The 15,400-nt window shown below is 37.2% G+C and overlaps 1 protein-coding gene across 1 annotated transcript in view; it reads right to left on the reverse strand.

Moving 5' to 3' along the window:
- The window catches only part of LOC128653420 (alpha-N-acetylgalactosaminide alpha-2,6-sialyltransferase 2-like), a 173,511-nt gene that overhangs the window by 47,301 nt on the left and 110,810 nt on the right, over positions 1 to 15,400 (reverse strand). The window contains exon 3 of the mRNA XM_053706692.1: positions 5,106 to 5,271. Within this exon, the coding sequence (XP_053562667.1) occupies positions 5,106 to 5,271 (166 nt within the window). The remainder of the gene's footprint in view (positions 1 to 5,105; positions 5,272 to 15,400) is intronic.

Raw genomic sequence — 15,400 nt, forward strand, 5'->3', positions numbered from 1 at the left:
TAATTTATTTAATAAGAGTTAATTTATTTCGTTAGATTTAAATTATATTTAACTTAGGGGGGTGTTAGTGTTAGGGTTAAACTTAGCTTTAGGGGTTAATACATTTATTAGAGTAGCGGTGAGGTCCGGTCGGCAGATTAGGGGTTAATAATTGAAGTTAGGTGTCGGCGATGTTAGGGAGGGCAGATTAGGGGTTAATACTATTTCTTATAGGGTTATTGAGGTGGGAGTGAGGCGGATTAGGGGTTAATAACTTTATTATAGTAGCGGTGAGGTCCGGTCGGCAGATTAGGGGTTAATTATTGTAGGTAGCTGGCAGCGACGTTGTGGGGGGCAGATTAGGGGTTAATAAATATAATATAGGGGTCGGCGGTGTTAGGGGCAGCAGATTAGGGGTACATAAGTATAACGTAGGTGGCGGCGGTGTGCGGTCGGCAGATTAGGGGTTAAAAAAATTTAATAGAGTGGCGGCGATGTGGGGGGACCTCAGTTTAGGGGTGCATAGGTAGTTTATGGGTGTTAGTGTACTTTAGAGCACAGTAGTTAAGAGCTTTATGAACCGGCGTTAGCCCAAAAAGCTCTTAAAGGGACAGTATACTGTAAAATAGTTTTTCCCTTAATGTGTTTACAATTGCTTTTTTTACCAACTGCAGAGTAAAAAATGTATGAAAATTAGCTTTTTAAGGTTTATTTGTGAATATTAAAGCTCTGATTTTGTGTTTTGAAGCCACAACCTAATAAAAGGCCCTTTTAAGGGCTGGTAAGGTAAAAGAGCTGTTAAATTTTTATTTTAGAATAGGGTAGGGCATTTTTTTATTTTGGGGGGCTTTGTTATTTTTTTAGGGGGCTTAGAGTAGGTGTAATTAGTTTAAAATTCTTGTAATCTTTTTTTATTTTTTGTAATTTAGTGTTGTTTTTTTTTTTGTAATTTAGTTTAGTTGATTTAATTGTAGATAATTGTAGGTAGTTTAGTTAATTAATTTATTGATTGTATAGTGTTAGGTTTAATTGTAACTTAGGTTAGGATTTATTTTACAGGTAATTTTGTAATTCTTTTAACTAGGTAGATATTAAATAGTAAATAACTATTTAATAGCTATTGTACCTAGTTAAAATAAATACAAAGTTGCCTGTAAAATAAATATAAATCCTAAAATAGCTACAATATAATTATTCGTTATATTGTAGCTACATTAGGGTTTATTTTACAGGTAAGTATTTAGCTTTAAATGGATTAATTTATTTAATAAGATTTATTTTATTTCGTTAGATTTAAATTATATTTAACTTAGGGGGGTGTTAGGGTTAGGGTTAGACTTACCTTTAGGGGTTAATACATTTATTATAGTAGCGGTGAGGTCCGGTTGGCAGATTAGGGGTTAATACTTGAAGTTAGGTGTCGGCGATGTTAGGGAGGGCAGATTAGGGGTTAATACTATTTATTATAGGGTTTTTGAGGCGGGAGTGAGGCGGTTTAGGGGTTAATACATTTATTATAGTGGCGGCGAGGTCCGGTCGGCAGATTAGGGGTTAATAAGTGTAGGTAGGTAGCGGCGACGTTGGGGGGGGCAGATTAGGGGTTAATAAATATTATGTAGGTGTCGGCGATGTTAGGGGCAGCAGATTAGGGGTACATAGGGATAATGTAGGTTGCGGCGGTGTGCGGTCGGCAGATTAGGGGTTAAAAAATTTAATTATAGTGGCGGCGATGTGGGGGGACCTCGGTTTAGGGGTGCATAGGTAGTTTATGGGTGTTAGTGTACTTTAGAGCACAGTAGTTAAGAGCTTTATGAACCGGCGTTAGCCCAAAAAGCTCTTAAAGGGACAGTATACTGTAAAATAGTTTTTCCCTTAATGTGTTTACAATTGCTTTTTTTACCAACTGCAGAGTAAAAAATGTATGAAAATTAGCTTTTTAAGGTTTATTTGTGAATATTAAAGCTCTGATTTTGTGTTTTGAAGCCACAACCTAATAAAAGGCCCTTTTAAGGGCTGGTAAGGTAAAAGAGCTGTTAAATTTTTATTTTAGAATAGGGTAGGGCATTTTTTTATTTTGGGGGGCTTTGTTATTTTTTTAGGGGGCTTAGAGTAGGTGTAATTAGTTTAAAATTCTTGTAATCTTTTTTTATTTTTTGTAATTTAGTGTTGTTGTTTTTTTGTAATTTAGTTTAGTTGATTTAATTGTAGATAATTGTAGGTAGTTTAGTTAATTAATTTATTGATTGTATAGTGTTAGGTTTAATTGTAACTTAGGTTAGGATTTATTTTACAGGTAATTTTGTAATTCTTTTAACTAGGTAGATATTAAATAGTAAATAACTATTTAATAGCTATTGTACCTAGTTAAAATAAATACAAAGTTGCCTGTAAAATAAATATAAATCCTAAAATAGCTACAATATAATTATTCGTTATATTGTAGCTACATTAGGGTTTATTTTACAGGTAAGTATTTAGCTTTAAATAGGATTAATTTATTTAATAAGATTTATTTTATTTCGTTAGATTTAAATTATATTTAACTTAGGGGGGTGTTAGGGTTAGGGTTAGACTTACCTTTAGGGGTTAATACATTTATTATAGTAGCGGTGAGGTCCGGTTGGCAGATTAGGGGTTAATACTTGAAGTTAGGTGTCGGCGATGTTAGGGAGGGCAGATTAGGGTTAATACTATTTATTATAGGGTTTTTGAGGCGGGAGTGAGGCGGTTTAGGGGTTAATACATTTATTATAGTGGCGGCGAGGTCCGGTCGGCAGATTAGGGGTTAATAAGTGTAGGTAGGTAGCGGCGACGTTGGGGGGGGGGGGCAGATTAGGGGTTAATAAATATTATGTAGGTGTCGGCGATGTTAGGGGCAGCAGATTAGGGGTACATAGGGATAATGTAGGTTGTGGCGGTGTGCGGTCGGCAGATTAGGGGTTAAAAAATTTAATTATAGTGGCGGCGATGTGGGGGGACCTCGGTTTAGGGGTGCATAGGTAGTTTATGGGTGTTAGTGTACTTTAGAGCACAGTAGTTAAGAGCTTTATAAACCGGCGTTAGCCCATAAAGCTCTTAACTCCTGACTTTTTTCTGCGGCTGGAGTCTTGTCGTTAGAGTTCTAACGCTCACTTCAGCCAAGACTCTAAATACCAGCGTTAGAAAGATCCCATTGAAAAGATAGGATACGCAATTGGCGTAAGGGGATCTGCGGTATGGAAAAGTCACGGCTGGAAAGTGACTGACTGACTCTAAATTCCAGCGGCGGTAAAAACCAGCGTTAGGACCCCTTAACGCTGGTTTTGACGGCTAACGCAGAAATCTAAATCTAGGCGATAATTTTTCCAATAGGGGGCTATTGGAAACATTCTATTTATTCAGCCAAAAAGTTTTTTGTTTTTTTTCTCTCAGGGGGTTCTCTCAGAAGGCTCACGTTCGCCTGTGCTTCTATAGAGGAGCCTCCACTGTAAAATTGTAATTCGTTTGGTAGAATGAATAGTGCTGTGGACATTGGTTTTGGACAATTGAATGTTGATCAGAATGAATATGCATTAAAATTTGGTAATCAAATGTTATTTCTAGTTTTTAAATGTTACTTTTATTTTCGATTTTTCATACTTAGATCGAATATCCACATTCGAAATTTCGAATGTGCCATTCGATTTAACAAATACTAGTCAGAAGTTCAATATCATTTGGCAGCGAATTTAGTAAATAGATACAAATCTATAAATTAGAATGTTTCTATTTCGAATATTGCATAATTCAAATATTACATTTAAAGAGAACATTAGAAATACTGTAACAAATATATAGATTTGAATTTTAAAAATTTGAATATTGCATAATTCGAATCAAATTATTTGAAAAATTTTAATCAAATATTACATTTAAAGAAAGCATTAGAAATACTATTACATTAAAGGGCCATGATACCCGAATGTTGAAATACTTGAAAGTGATGCAGCATAGCTGTAAAAAGCGGACTAGAAAATATCACCTGAACATCTCTATGTAAAAAAGAAAGATATTTTACCTCAAAATGCCCTAGGTATTCAAACCCCATTGCAAAGGACTTTAAGCCGCAAATCAGAATGTCTGTCCCGGAACAGCTAAGGGAGTGAGCTTTCGTGCACACTCATCTTATTTCCCTATTCAGTTTAAGGAAGTTTACTATGAAATCTCATGAGAGTTAAGTGAAATCTCATGAGATCACAGTAAAAGAGTTCATGACCTCAGCACTGCTGATTCTGATTGGCTGCTGTTCATTTCTTCATTATTTTTTTTTACCTACTCTGCTGAGCTGAGGAGATTGTGAGGTAAAATACCTTCTTTTTTTACATAGAGATGCTAAGTTGATATTTTCCTGTTAGCTTTTTACAGTTATACTGAATCAGTTTCAAGTGATTTAGCATATGAGTATTATGTCCCTTTAAAAGAATGTTAGAATGTTGTACAAACATTCAAAATTCAAAATGAACGAATGAATATGTTAAAATTTGTTTCATTTTTCGAATGTTGCAAAACATTTTCCCATCCCTAACTAAGATTCTTTTCTAAACACAGTGGGTAAGATGCTGTTTACATTTTTGTTTTACATTTACTGTCCCTTTAAAGGGACACTAAACCCAATTTTTTTTTCATGATTCAGATAGAGCATGCATGCAATTTTAAGCAACTTTAAAATTTACTCTTATTATCAATTTGTCGTCGTTCTCTTGCTATCTTTATTTGAAAAAGAAGGCATCTAAGCTATGGAGCCAGCCAATTTTTAGTTCAGTACACTGGACAGGACTTGTTTATTGGTGCTGTCCAATCATTAAGGACAACCCAGGTTGTGAACCAAAAATGGGCCGGCTTCTAAACTTACATTCTTGCTTTTCAAATAAAGATAGCAAGAGAATGAAGAAAATTTGATAATAGGAGTAAATTAAAAATTTGCTTAAAATTGCATGCTCTATCTGAATTATGATAGAAAAAAATTGGGTTCAGTGTCCATTTAAGGATAAGTAAAATCTCCTAAGCATATATTTACTAATGTTTTTTTCGTACAATAGAGAAGTTTGAAAATCATGTAAACACATATACTTAAAAATACTAAGAATGAAAGGGAATCAATAACTCACTGTGCCATGTGACCCCCATCCAGCCCATAGATCCCAAATATCTTTGGAGCCTCCGATACTCTGACTGTGTTGCATGTTTTTTCCACTGCAATACTGGAATTGTCTCTAAGAAGATATTCTTAAACTCTATGTTCTTCAGTATATCTCTGGTTCTGTTTGGACAGCTCTGAAAGACATACAAAAAAAGATGAGGAAAGAAAGCAAAAACAGAACAAAAGAGTTGGAATAGCACATCAGAAAACTGGATATGAAATCTGGCAGCAGTGTAAGGTGGCAGTGACTTTGCTGGTAAATGTTGTTCAGAATACTAGAATGATCCAGTCTGGCAAGATTAATGATTATGCCAGAGTTTAAATTCTCAATCAAACGTAAAACATGCATGGGCATCTGAAATTAAAACTCCCCCACCAACATTTTTTATGGGGTAGTTTAATTTTGGAATTTCCAGCTCTATACAGAGATATATGTTTGACTACAATTCCCACAAACCTCTGCTGTCAAATTGCTACTGAACTAGTTTTGATTTATTTTTTAGCTGTTTGCTTCTTCTGAGCATGCTTGAAATTTAAAGGGACACTCAAATCAAAATAAAACTTTCATGATTCCGATAGAGCATGCAATTTTAAACAACTATCTAATTTACTTCCATTAACAAAATGTGCACAGTATTTTTATATTTATACTTTTTGTGTCACCAGCTCCTACTGAACATGTTCAAGAATTAACAGAATATACGTATATACATTTATGATTGGCTGATGGCTGTCATATGATTTAGGCGGAGTGAAAATAGAAATAAATTTGGTCAGAAAAAAATCTGCTACTTATTTGAAGTTAAGACTAAGAGGCCTATTTAACAAAGGTCTGTCGGACCTGATCCGACAGTGCGGATCAGGTCCGACAGACCTCGCTGAATGCGGAGAGTAATACACTCTCCGTATTCAACATTGCACCAGCAGCTCTTGTGAGCTGTTGGTGCAACGCGGCCCCCTGCAGAATCGCCGCCACCAGCAGGGGGGTGTCAATCAACCCGATCGTACTCGATCGGGTTGAATTGTGGCAATCTCTGTCCGCCTGCTCTGAGCAGGCGGACAGGGTTATGGAGCAGCGGCGCAGGCTCGCCAGAAACACGGGCCCTCAAGCTCCATTCGGAGCTTAATAAATGGGCCTCCATGTGTCTTGTTATCATACATTTGTTGATTATGTAAATCTACTGTATTTACTTGTCCTTTAAAATTATGTATTTAAAGGGATATTAAACAGTAATACATGCTAGACATAATGATTTTTTTTTCAATTTACTTCAAATTTGCAGCATTTCCAGTTAATGAGGGTGCCCACAAAATTGCCAAATTTCAAGGAAATTTGTTCCTACGATCCAATCCAAAGTAACAAGTATCTGAAAAAAAGGATTTTTCAAAGTATAGCTACACTACTGTTCAACTTTATTGTAAACTTTCTGTCAAGACGGTGATGTTTTAGGATTCTATCATAGGGGTCGATTTATCACAAGAGAACCTGCTCGCCGTATTTAACAAGTAGCGGTCACCAGACTGCTGCTTTCCTAACCTTTCACCACCAATCAATCTCCGCGCTCTAGTCCGACCGGGGAGATTGACAGCTAATACCCGTGCATGATTGGCTGTGCATGGGCAGGATTGCATGCGAGCGTAAAATAGCGCTTGTGTGCAATGGTAAATTCCTCCTGGAAAATTTGCCCCGCCAGAGGCGAGCTGCGGCAGACAGGGGCACGTATATGTGCCCCTGTCCGCCTCAGTTTGATAAATCTAGCCCATAGTGGTGATGTGGCAAGATCTGTGATCAGTGACCCCACAATAAAAAGTGCTCAGGCAGAACGTCTGAAGAATATCTGTATAAATACTATGGAAGTGGCCTGGCTAGGCAAAGTTATCATATACAGAAACAGTTTGACACACCAGCTGGTTCATTAAAAAAATGTGTGGTTTGTGTGTAATAGCCAAAGAATGAGTTTACTTTTTCTCCTTCAAAATTAAAACAAAAATTTGCACAAACTATAAAAGACTATAGCTGTCTTTTTACCACACTATGCTCTGTTGTTTTTCAGGCCGTTTCTTTTAAGTTTGTAGTTTCACTGGAGGTTTTTTTAATAAAAAAAAACACCTCTATTAAGTATAATTGTATTTATTCTTAAATACACATTTCTACATATATCTGATGGTATTTTGGTACAATACAATATATATATATATATATATATATATATATATATATATATATATATATATATATATATATATAATGTTTATACACAGTATATAACAGAACTATATATAGGAATATATATTTATAAATATATAGAACATGTTCTGCCATGTGCAGAATATTGGAATGTGAACTATTTATAGTAAAAACACAGTATAACACTTTATTAAAAATGAATATTGCATAAATATGATTTTACATGTTTTCATCTATTTAACTGCAAAGGGCTCCAATGTACTTATATATATATATATATAAATGTGTGTGTGTACATATGTATTTATGTGTTTATATGTGTATATATGTCTGTAAATACATAAATACACTTTTTTGTTTTGCGAATCAGTTAACCAGAACTCTGAGGACGGGTTACCCACGACGAGCGTTAACTTCAATTGCGCTCAACAGATCACATTTACTTTCCAACTTGTAAAACAGGCGCTACATCCGACATGCACAAACAGATGCAATACAACCCTTTTCGCTCGGGAGTAACTGTTAGTGCACCACTCGTAATCTGGCTCTAAATAGGTTGAAATGTGTGTCGAATTTCTCCATTAACATATCTTATGCTAAGATATAGGAAATGCTTTGTATAAAAGTAAATATCCTGGGGGGGGCGGAGCCGACCATGGACTGAAATGGCCGCATAGTTTTTAAGCTCTGCAAATCCTAAGTCACAGTTGGGGCATAACACTCTAAATACTCATGCTTTAATTATATAAACAGGCTTTGAAAACTCCTTAAACTCTAAAGCACAAAGAAAGTCACAGAAAGAAAGTGTGAGTATCATAATAGTTCTGCTTCTAACGAAGCGCCAAAACCGCCATACAAAGCACAGTGGTAATCATTTGAAAGAAGTTAAACTTGCCACACTGACAGGACGGTTCGCCGCAACTCAGAACCAGCATCACTCCTAAGGAAAAGTAACTACCCGATCGCTGATCGAGTGAACCGGCATAGCGACGGACCGAGTGCAGAGAAGGAGTGAAGGAGGCGGCCGTCACAACGCCAACGCAGGTCAGAGGTGAGCGCCATATTTAAACAACACAAGCACAGAGGCGATCAGCTTTAATTATACTGTCCCAGCATATAATTCGGATCTCACAGAGCTGACTGACATTTACATCAGATGGGAAGCCATAAATAGCGCCGTTTGCACTATAGCTAATAGGAGCTGCTTTAGAGCCAATACATCAGGCATAGTGGCAGGCCCATATTCTATGACCTCGAGGCTTGGGACTGGATAAATTAAGCATCAGTGACTAAGACTTATCTTCCCGCAGCAAATACTCAGACAAAGGTTTTCCCAGACAGAGTCTAGCTCATTGGCTCAGTATCAGAGAGGTTTAAGAGAAGGTGAATGCTGTTTTCTCTCTCTTCCACCTAATTAGCCAGTGGCAGTATTTGAAAGATTAAAATATACCCCTGTGAGAGATAAGAGGGCTTATAGTTACATACCCCTATTACATATCTATCATCAAGCTAAGAAACAAATAAATAATTATAAACCTAAAAGGGGAAGAAAAGAAAAAGTGAGTAGAGGAGGAGGAAAGAAGGAGAAACAAAGAAAAAAAGGAAAGTAGGGGTAAATAGAAGATAATCTGGTTCACACCGCATCCACAAATATAAGCTACATTTTAGTGACAGAGATCCTCTGCACTGAGAGGGAGGATTGTATTGATAGATACCTGCTGAGGTTTCAAATATGGCTTCAAGGAGATCAGTTAAAGGTGACAAAAATATGAAACATAACCCCAATAAGATGAGCATGTTCTTTAAAACGTCACAGGCGTTGACAATGGAGGATGAGGACTCATCTCAGACTCCAGAAGAGGCAGAAATCCAACAGGATATAACAGCGGATACCCCTCTCACAAGAGCTGATTTAAAGGATCTCCCTACAAAAGGTGATTTCACCTCATTCATACAGCAAGTAGGCCGCATGATCAAAGATGGGCTGGCGGAGGTGAGGAAAGAGGTTAATGAGCTGGGAAATAGAGTGGAGTACTTAGAGGAACAGTCGGAAACACAGACATCAGATATGGATCTAATAAATAGAAAACTATTGGCTCAAGAATCCCAAATATCCTTTCTTCAGGAAAAATTGGAGGACCTGGACAATAGAGGGAGGAGGCAGAATATAAGGATTAGAGGTCTACCAGAAAGAATTACCCCTGAGATTCTGCACACATCCCTCCAGGATTTGTTCAAGTCCATATTAAGAGATCCTGAATATAATGAAATACCACTTGACAGAGCCCACAGGGCATTACGCCCTCAACCCAAAGAGAAGGATCCCCCAAGGGATGTAATCATAAAGTTCCATAAATATCTGGACAAAGAGAGGATAATGAAAGCATCGAGACAGCAGCAATCTATATCTTTCCAGGAGCACCAGCTACAAATTTACTCTGATCTTAGCCCACTCACTCTACAAAACAGAAAAGAAACAAGATTTTTGACACAACACCTTCAAGACAACGGAATCCCTTATAGATGGGGGTTTCCCTTCAGTATCAAAGTGCTGAAAAACAACCGCATGCATGTCTACAAATCTTTAGATGACCTGGAAACCTTTTGTACCCAACTTGGAATACCGCACCCCTCCTTGCCGTCACTACATGAAGCAAAAGCTCCAGAAGAAACCAACCCACTACAGCAAAGACCACGCTGGCAAACAGTCCAGCGAAAGCGCTCAAGAGCCCCTGCTGTAGGTGGCTCATCAGCAGCACAAGACTCTGAGGATAGATGATTTCTCACCCCGTAAGTAGAATACGGATCTTAAGAAGAAACCAAGGGCTTGGAAATAAGTCTTTGGTTCCCCACTGCCTTGAAGAGGAGAACTCTCATCTGCTCAGGTAATACAGTTTATTGTTCCTTATGCTACACTGTTCAGAGCTCTACAGGAATAGGCATTGAGCCTAAATATAACTGACTTTGCAGTGGACTCATGTTCTGCTATTGAACCCAAATTCCATTGTTACTGTTACTGAAAGACTTTGCATTCATAATAAATTAACAGAGTCACTTGAGATCACTGATTATTTGCCCAGCATGAGTATTTAGTATACTAATAAATAATAAATTTAAAAAATAATAAAAAAAAAAATAATTAAAAAAAAAAAAAAAAAAATATATATATGTATATGTGGAAAATAATAAATATAAAAAAAAAAAACAAAAAAAAAAACTTAAATATAAAAAGCAAGTGTAATTTTACAACTTTGTTCCCCTAACTGTGTCTAGACCTAAAAAGGTCTGTGGATTCCCCTACCATATTTTTTCTTTTTTCTCTTTTCTCTCTTGTCTTTATTTCTCAATAGAGAAAATGATATGGTTAACTAGATTTATGGTTAAAATGTTGATATTGTTTTACCTGGTTATCAGGTTATGTTTGATTTTTATGTATTGTTGGTCACTACTATATAAGAGGTACTATTGTATGGTCCGCCCGTTAGAGATGACGATTAAGAAAGTGCAAATGCAAACTAAACTCATAGTCAATGTCTTATGATATAAAGCTAATATCACAAAACTGTAAGGGTCTGAACTCCCCTACCAAAAGGTCAATTGCCATGGCATGGTTTAAAAAATCACAGGGATCGATAGTGTTTCTACAAGAAACCCATTTTCCCAAGCATAAAGAACCAACTCTATATTCCAAATATTACACCCAACAAATTCTTCACTCTAATGTCAGAAAAAAGAATGGGGTAGGCATCTTAATTAGTAAGGACGTCCCTTTCCAAATTTTAGATCAATACTCAGATGAAGAAGGCAGGTTCTTGATATTGGTGGGTACACTATATAACACTCAGCTAACTTTGATGAACATATATGCGCCCAATACAAACCAACAAGCTTTTTATAACAAGGCTCTAACCAAACTGGGAGAGGTTCAGAGAGGGGTAGTGCTGATGGGCGGAGATTTAAATATCACACTGAACCCTCTCATTGACTGCTCCACGGGGAAAAGTCAAATAACCCAGAAAAACAGAACATGTATCACCCAAAGATTGGATACTCTCTTGCTAATGGATGTTTGGAGGTTAAATCACCCCAAAACCCGAAGCTATACCTTCTATTCGCACCCGGGTCATTCTTATTCTAGAATAGATTATTGGCTGCTAGACCATAATAATATAGCTTTGGCCACTGAAGCAGAGATTCTGCCGATATCATGGTCGGACCACGCTTCTATCACCTTAGAACTTAGTTGGCCCTCAATGCCCCAACGCCAATCTATGTGGCGACTAGACCCCACTTTACTACACAACCCACTTATTAAGAATCATATAGGCGAACACATAAAAGAATTTTTTCAGCACAACACCTCAGGGGACACAAATAAGGTTAATAACTGGCTTGCACACAAAGCGACTATTAGGGGAGAATTAATTAAACAAAGAGCAACTCTCCGTAAACAAAATGAAAAAGAGTATCAAAAATTATTCTCTAATTTAAAGTCAGCAGAGCAGCGACATAAACTTAACCCCACAAGCGAGGACCTCACGCGGCTGGTATGTGGGGCCAGAGTTGCCTTCCGAACACACTTGCAAAAGGCCGCAAATAATAAAGCATTCTACCTTAAAAAAATGTACTTCCATAATAGCAATAAAGCAGGTACGTGGTTGGCAAAAACCTTAGCAAAAAAGATGTATCAGGCTCACATTTTTGAAATTGACAATGATAGGGGACAGACTGAGACAGAGCCGAAAAAAATAGCGAATGTGTTTGGTGACTATTATGCTAAATTATACAACATTGCAAATCAGGATGAAATAAGAAACTTAGACACCCTTAATCAGTACCTAGATTCGGTAGATACACCTAAAATTTCCACCCAAGAAGCAGATATCCTAGACTCTCCATTCACATTGAAAGAGATCTTAGATGCTATTGAGACACTGCCCAATAATAAAAGCCCAGGCCCAGATGGATTTTCAAATGATTACTATAAAATGTACAAATTACTATTAGCCCCACACCTATTAAAAGCATTCCAACATATAGACGAATTAGGTAGTTTCCCAGCAGAGTGTTTGGAAGCATATATTTCCGTGCTTCCTAAACCAAATAAGCCAGCCAATCAACCAAGCAGTTATAGACCCATATCGCTACTCAACACGGACCTAAAACTCTACGCAAAGATTTTAGCAGGGCGCATTAATAAAATATTACCCCAGATTGTCCACCTGGACCAAGCAGGTTTTGTCCCAGGGAGAGAAGCGAGAGACAACACCATCAGAACACTACAACTAATTGACTATGCTAAAATTAATAAACTAAAAATGGTGATTGTCTCTGCTGACGCAGAAAAAGCGTTCGATCGCTTAAATTGGAGATTTCTACAAGCGATATTAAAGAAATTGGGATTTGGGGAAACTATTATAAAAAGAATCTTTAGTTTATATCACAATCCCTCAGCTAAAGTAAAAACAAATAATATACTCTCAGATAAGTTTTTCATCCAGAATGGAAGCCGACAGGGATGCCCTTTATCCCCTCTTTTATTTGTGTTGAGTATGGAGGTCTTGGCCCATAAAATTAGACAAAACGCGCAAATTTCAGGTATAAAAATAGGGCAAAATGATTATAAACTGTCCCTCTATGCCGACGATGTGTTGCTCACACTGTCTAACCCATTTGAGTCGATCCCAGAGGTGCTTAGGGAGTTTAGGGAGTTCGGAACTTTTTCCAATTTCCTACTAAATGATCAAAAGTCAGAAATTTTGAACATTAATATGTCAAATAAAGAATACTCTGAATTATTAAAGAGATGTCCATTCACCCCTCAAAAAAAGGCTATCAAATATCTGGGGATTTACTTGTCACCTAGACCCAGTATCCTGTTTGAGAAAAACTACCAAAATTTATATAATGAGCTAGCTAAAGAATTAAATAGGTGGAGCGATAAGTCAATCTCATGGTGGGGACGCATACAGGCAGTGAAGATGACTGCATTGCCCAAAATTCTCTATATGCTTCAAACAGTACCAATTGCGCTAACTACCTCATTTCGCGATAAGCTCCAAAAAATGCTAAATAAATATATATGGGGCAAAATTAAACCAAGAATCATTAAGTCCACAATGTATAGACCTACCCAAAATGGAGGGTTAGGACTCCCCAATGTTGAATCATATTATAAAGCGAAATGTCTACAAAAAATATTAGATTGGCATCGAAATGCCGAAAACAAGGCATGGGTGGCGTTAGATTCTCATATTTTGAAATCTCCCTCCCCAGGGGTGTTGTGCTGGGTAGAAAGAAAGAGTCGCCCACCGTGGATTAAAGCATATCCACTATATCAACATGTATTCGACATCTGGGACAACACTATAGCCGGCAATAGCGGGATATCGTCCCTTAGATCCCCGATGTCTCCAGTTTCACCTAACGCTGAATTACACGGGGGTTTAGAACAAAAACTTAATATGCAACTTGACTGGGAAATAGGCTACACAACACCCATACACAAATTTTTAACCGGCGGTAAACTTAAGCAGAGAACTGATCTTGGGGAGGTAATGGGGGGTGCTTTCACGAAGTGGTTGAAATATTTTCAACTCCAGCACTTTCTGACCACTTCTCCAGACAGAGAAAAGCTGACTAGACAGCCCACTTTGTTCGAGCTACAGTGTCTGGGTAATCAACCCCTATGTCATACCTTGGCATGGGCTAAGAGGGCATTGTCGCTCAGTGATTTGAATGAAGTTCCTAATTATGTGAGTAGATGGCATAGGGAGCTGGGGAGAGATCTAGATGAAAGGGACTGGAAACTCATAATGCAGAACACCAGAAAATCCTCGACCTCTGCCAGGGCTCTAGAATTAAATTTCAAAATCCTGACGAGGTGGTACCTCACCCCAGCGAGAATCAAGACAATCTACCCGACAGCCTCTGATATGTGCTGGAGGGGGTGCAGTAGTAAGGGCACCATGATACACATCTGGTGGTCCTGCACTAAGCTACAACCTTTCTGGCTAAAAATAGGGGATTATATTAAATCTGTCAGCAACCAAAGCAACGAGTATCAGATCCAACCCACCACAGCATTACTTAACCTACTCCCAAAATGTAAATGCAAAATACGCAGGAAACTAATACAATTAGCTCTAAATACTGCTAAATCCCTGATAGCCACTAACTGGAAGTCACAAACAATCCCCTCATACAGAGAATGGGAAGCGTCAATGGATCGTACGATCCAATTGGAGGAATATGGCTATTTTATAAGAAAAGATATGGAAATGTTTCACAATGTAAAGTTCTATTGGGAAACACGAATGCACACACATTGAGTACTGTATATAATCTAGGAGAAATTCACGGTAATTGGGAGAGGGTAGTCCCTATGGTGACCATGCAGGCACTGCATAAATAAGTATATCCTTACATCAAGACGGGCAAGAGACTCTTTAACTCCTGCATAATCAAGATGACCAATATTTGTTCTGTTTTTGTTTTTCTTTTCTTTTTTAGTGAATTACAATGTACCTAAGATAAATTAAATATAGGATGTTAAGCTATTGTAAAACACAGCATGACATGTTGACTTGTAACCAATGTGATTTGAAATGCATTAACGTGTATTGTTTTATTTTTCATCCAATAAAAAAAACTTTAAAAAAAAAAAAAAAAAAAAAAAAAAAAAAAAAAGTAAATATCCTGACCTGCAAATATAAAGAGAGACAGTAATCTCTTTCAGACTTTAATATAAACACATATTTTTTCCATAATTCAGACAGAGCATACAATTTTAAACAGTTTTTTAATTTACTTCTATTATCAAATTTTCTTGGTTTTCTTTGTGTCTTTTTTTTTTAAAAGCAGGGACTACCGTATATAGCAGCAGTTTTACAAGAATGCTATTCATTTGCAAGAGCACTAGATAGCAGCAGTTTTACAAGAATGTTATTCATTTGCAAGAGCACTAGATAGCAGCAGTTTTACAAGAATGTTATTCATTTGCAAGAGCACTAGATGGCAGCAGTTTTACAAGAATGTTATTCATTTGCAAGAGCACTAGATGGCAGCAGTTTTAC

The sequence above is a fragment of the Bombina bombina genome, chromosome 1 (assembly GCF_027579735.1).
Source record: "Bombina bombina isolate aBomBom1 chromosome 1, aBomBom1.pri, whole genome shotgun sequence".
Taxonomy (NCBI): domain Eukaryota; kingdom Metazoa; phylum Chordata; class Amphibia; order Anura; family Bombinatoridae; genus Bombina; species Bombina bombina.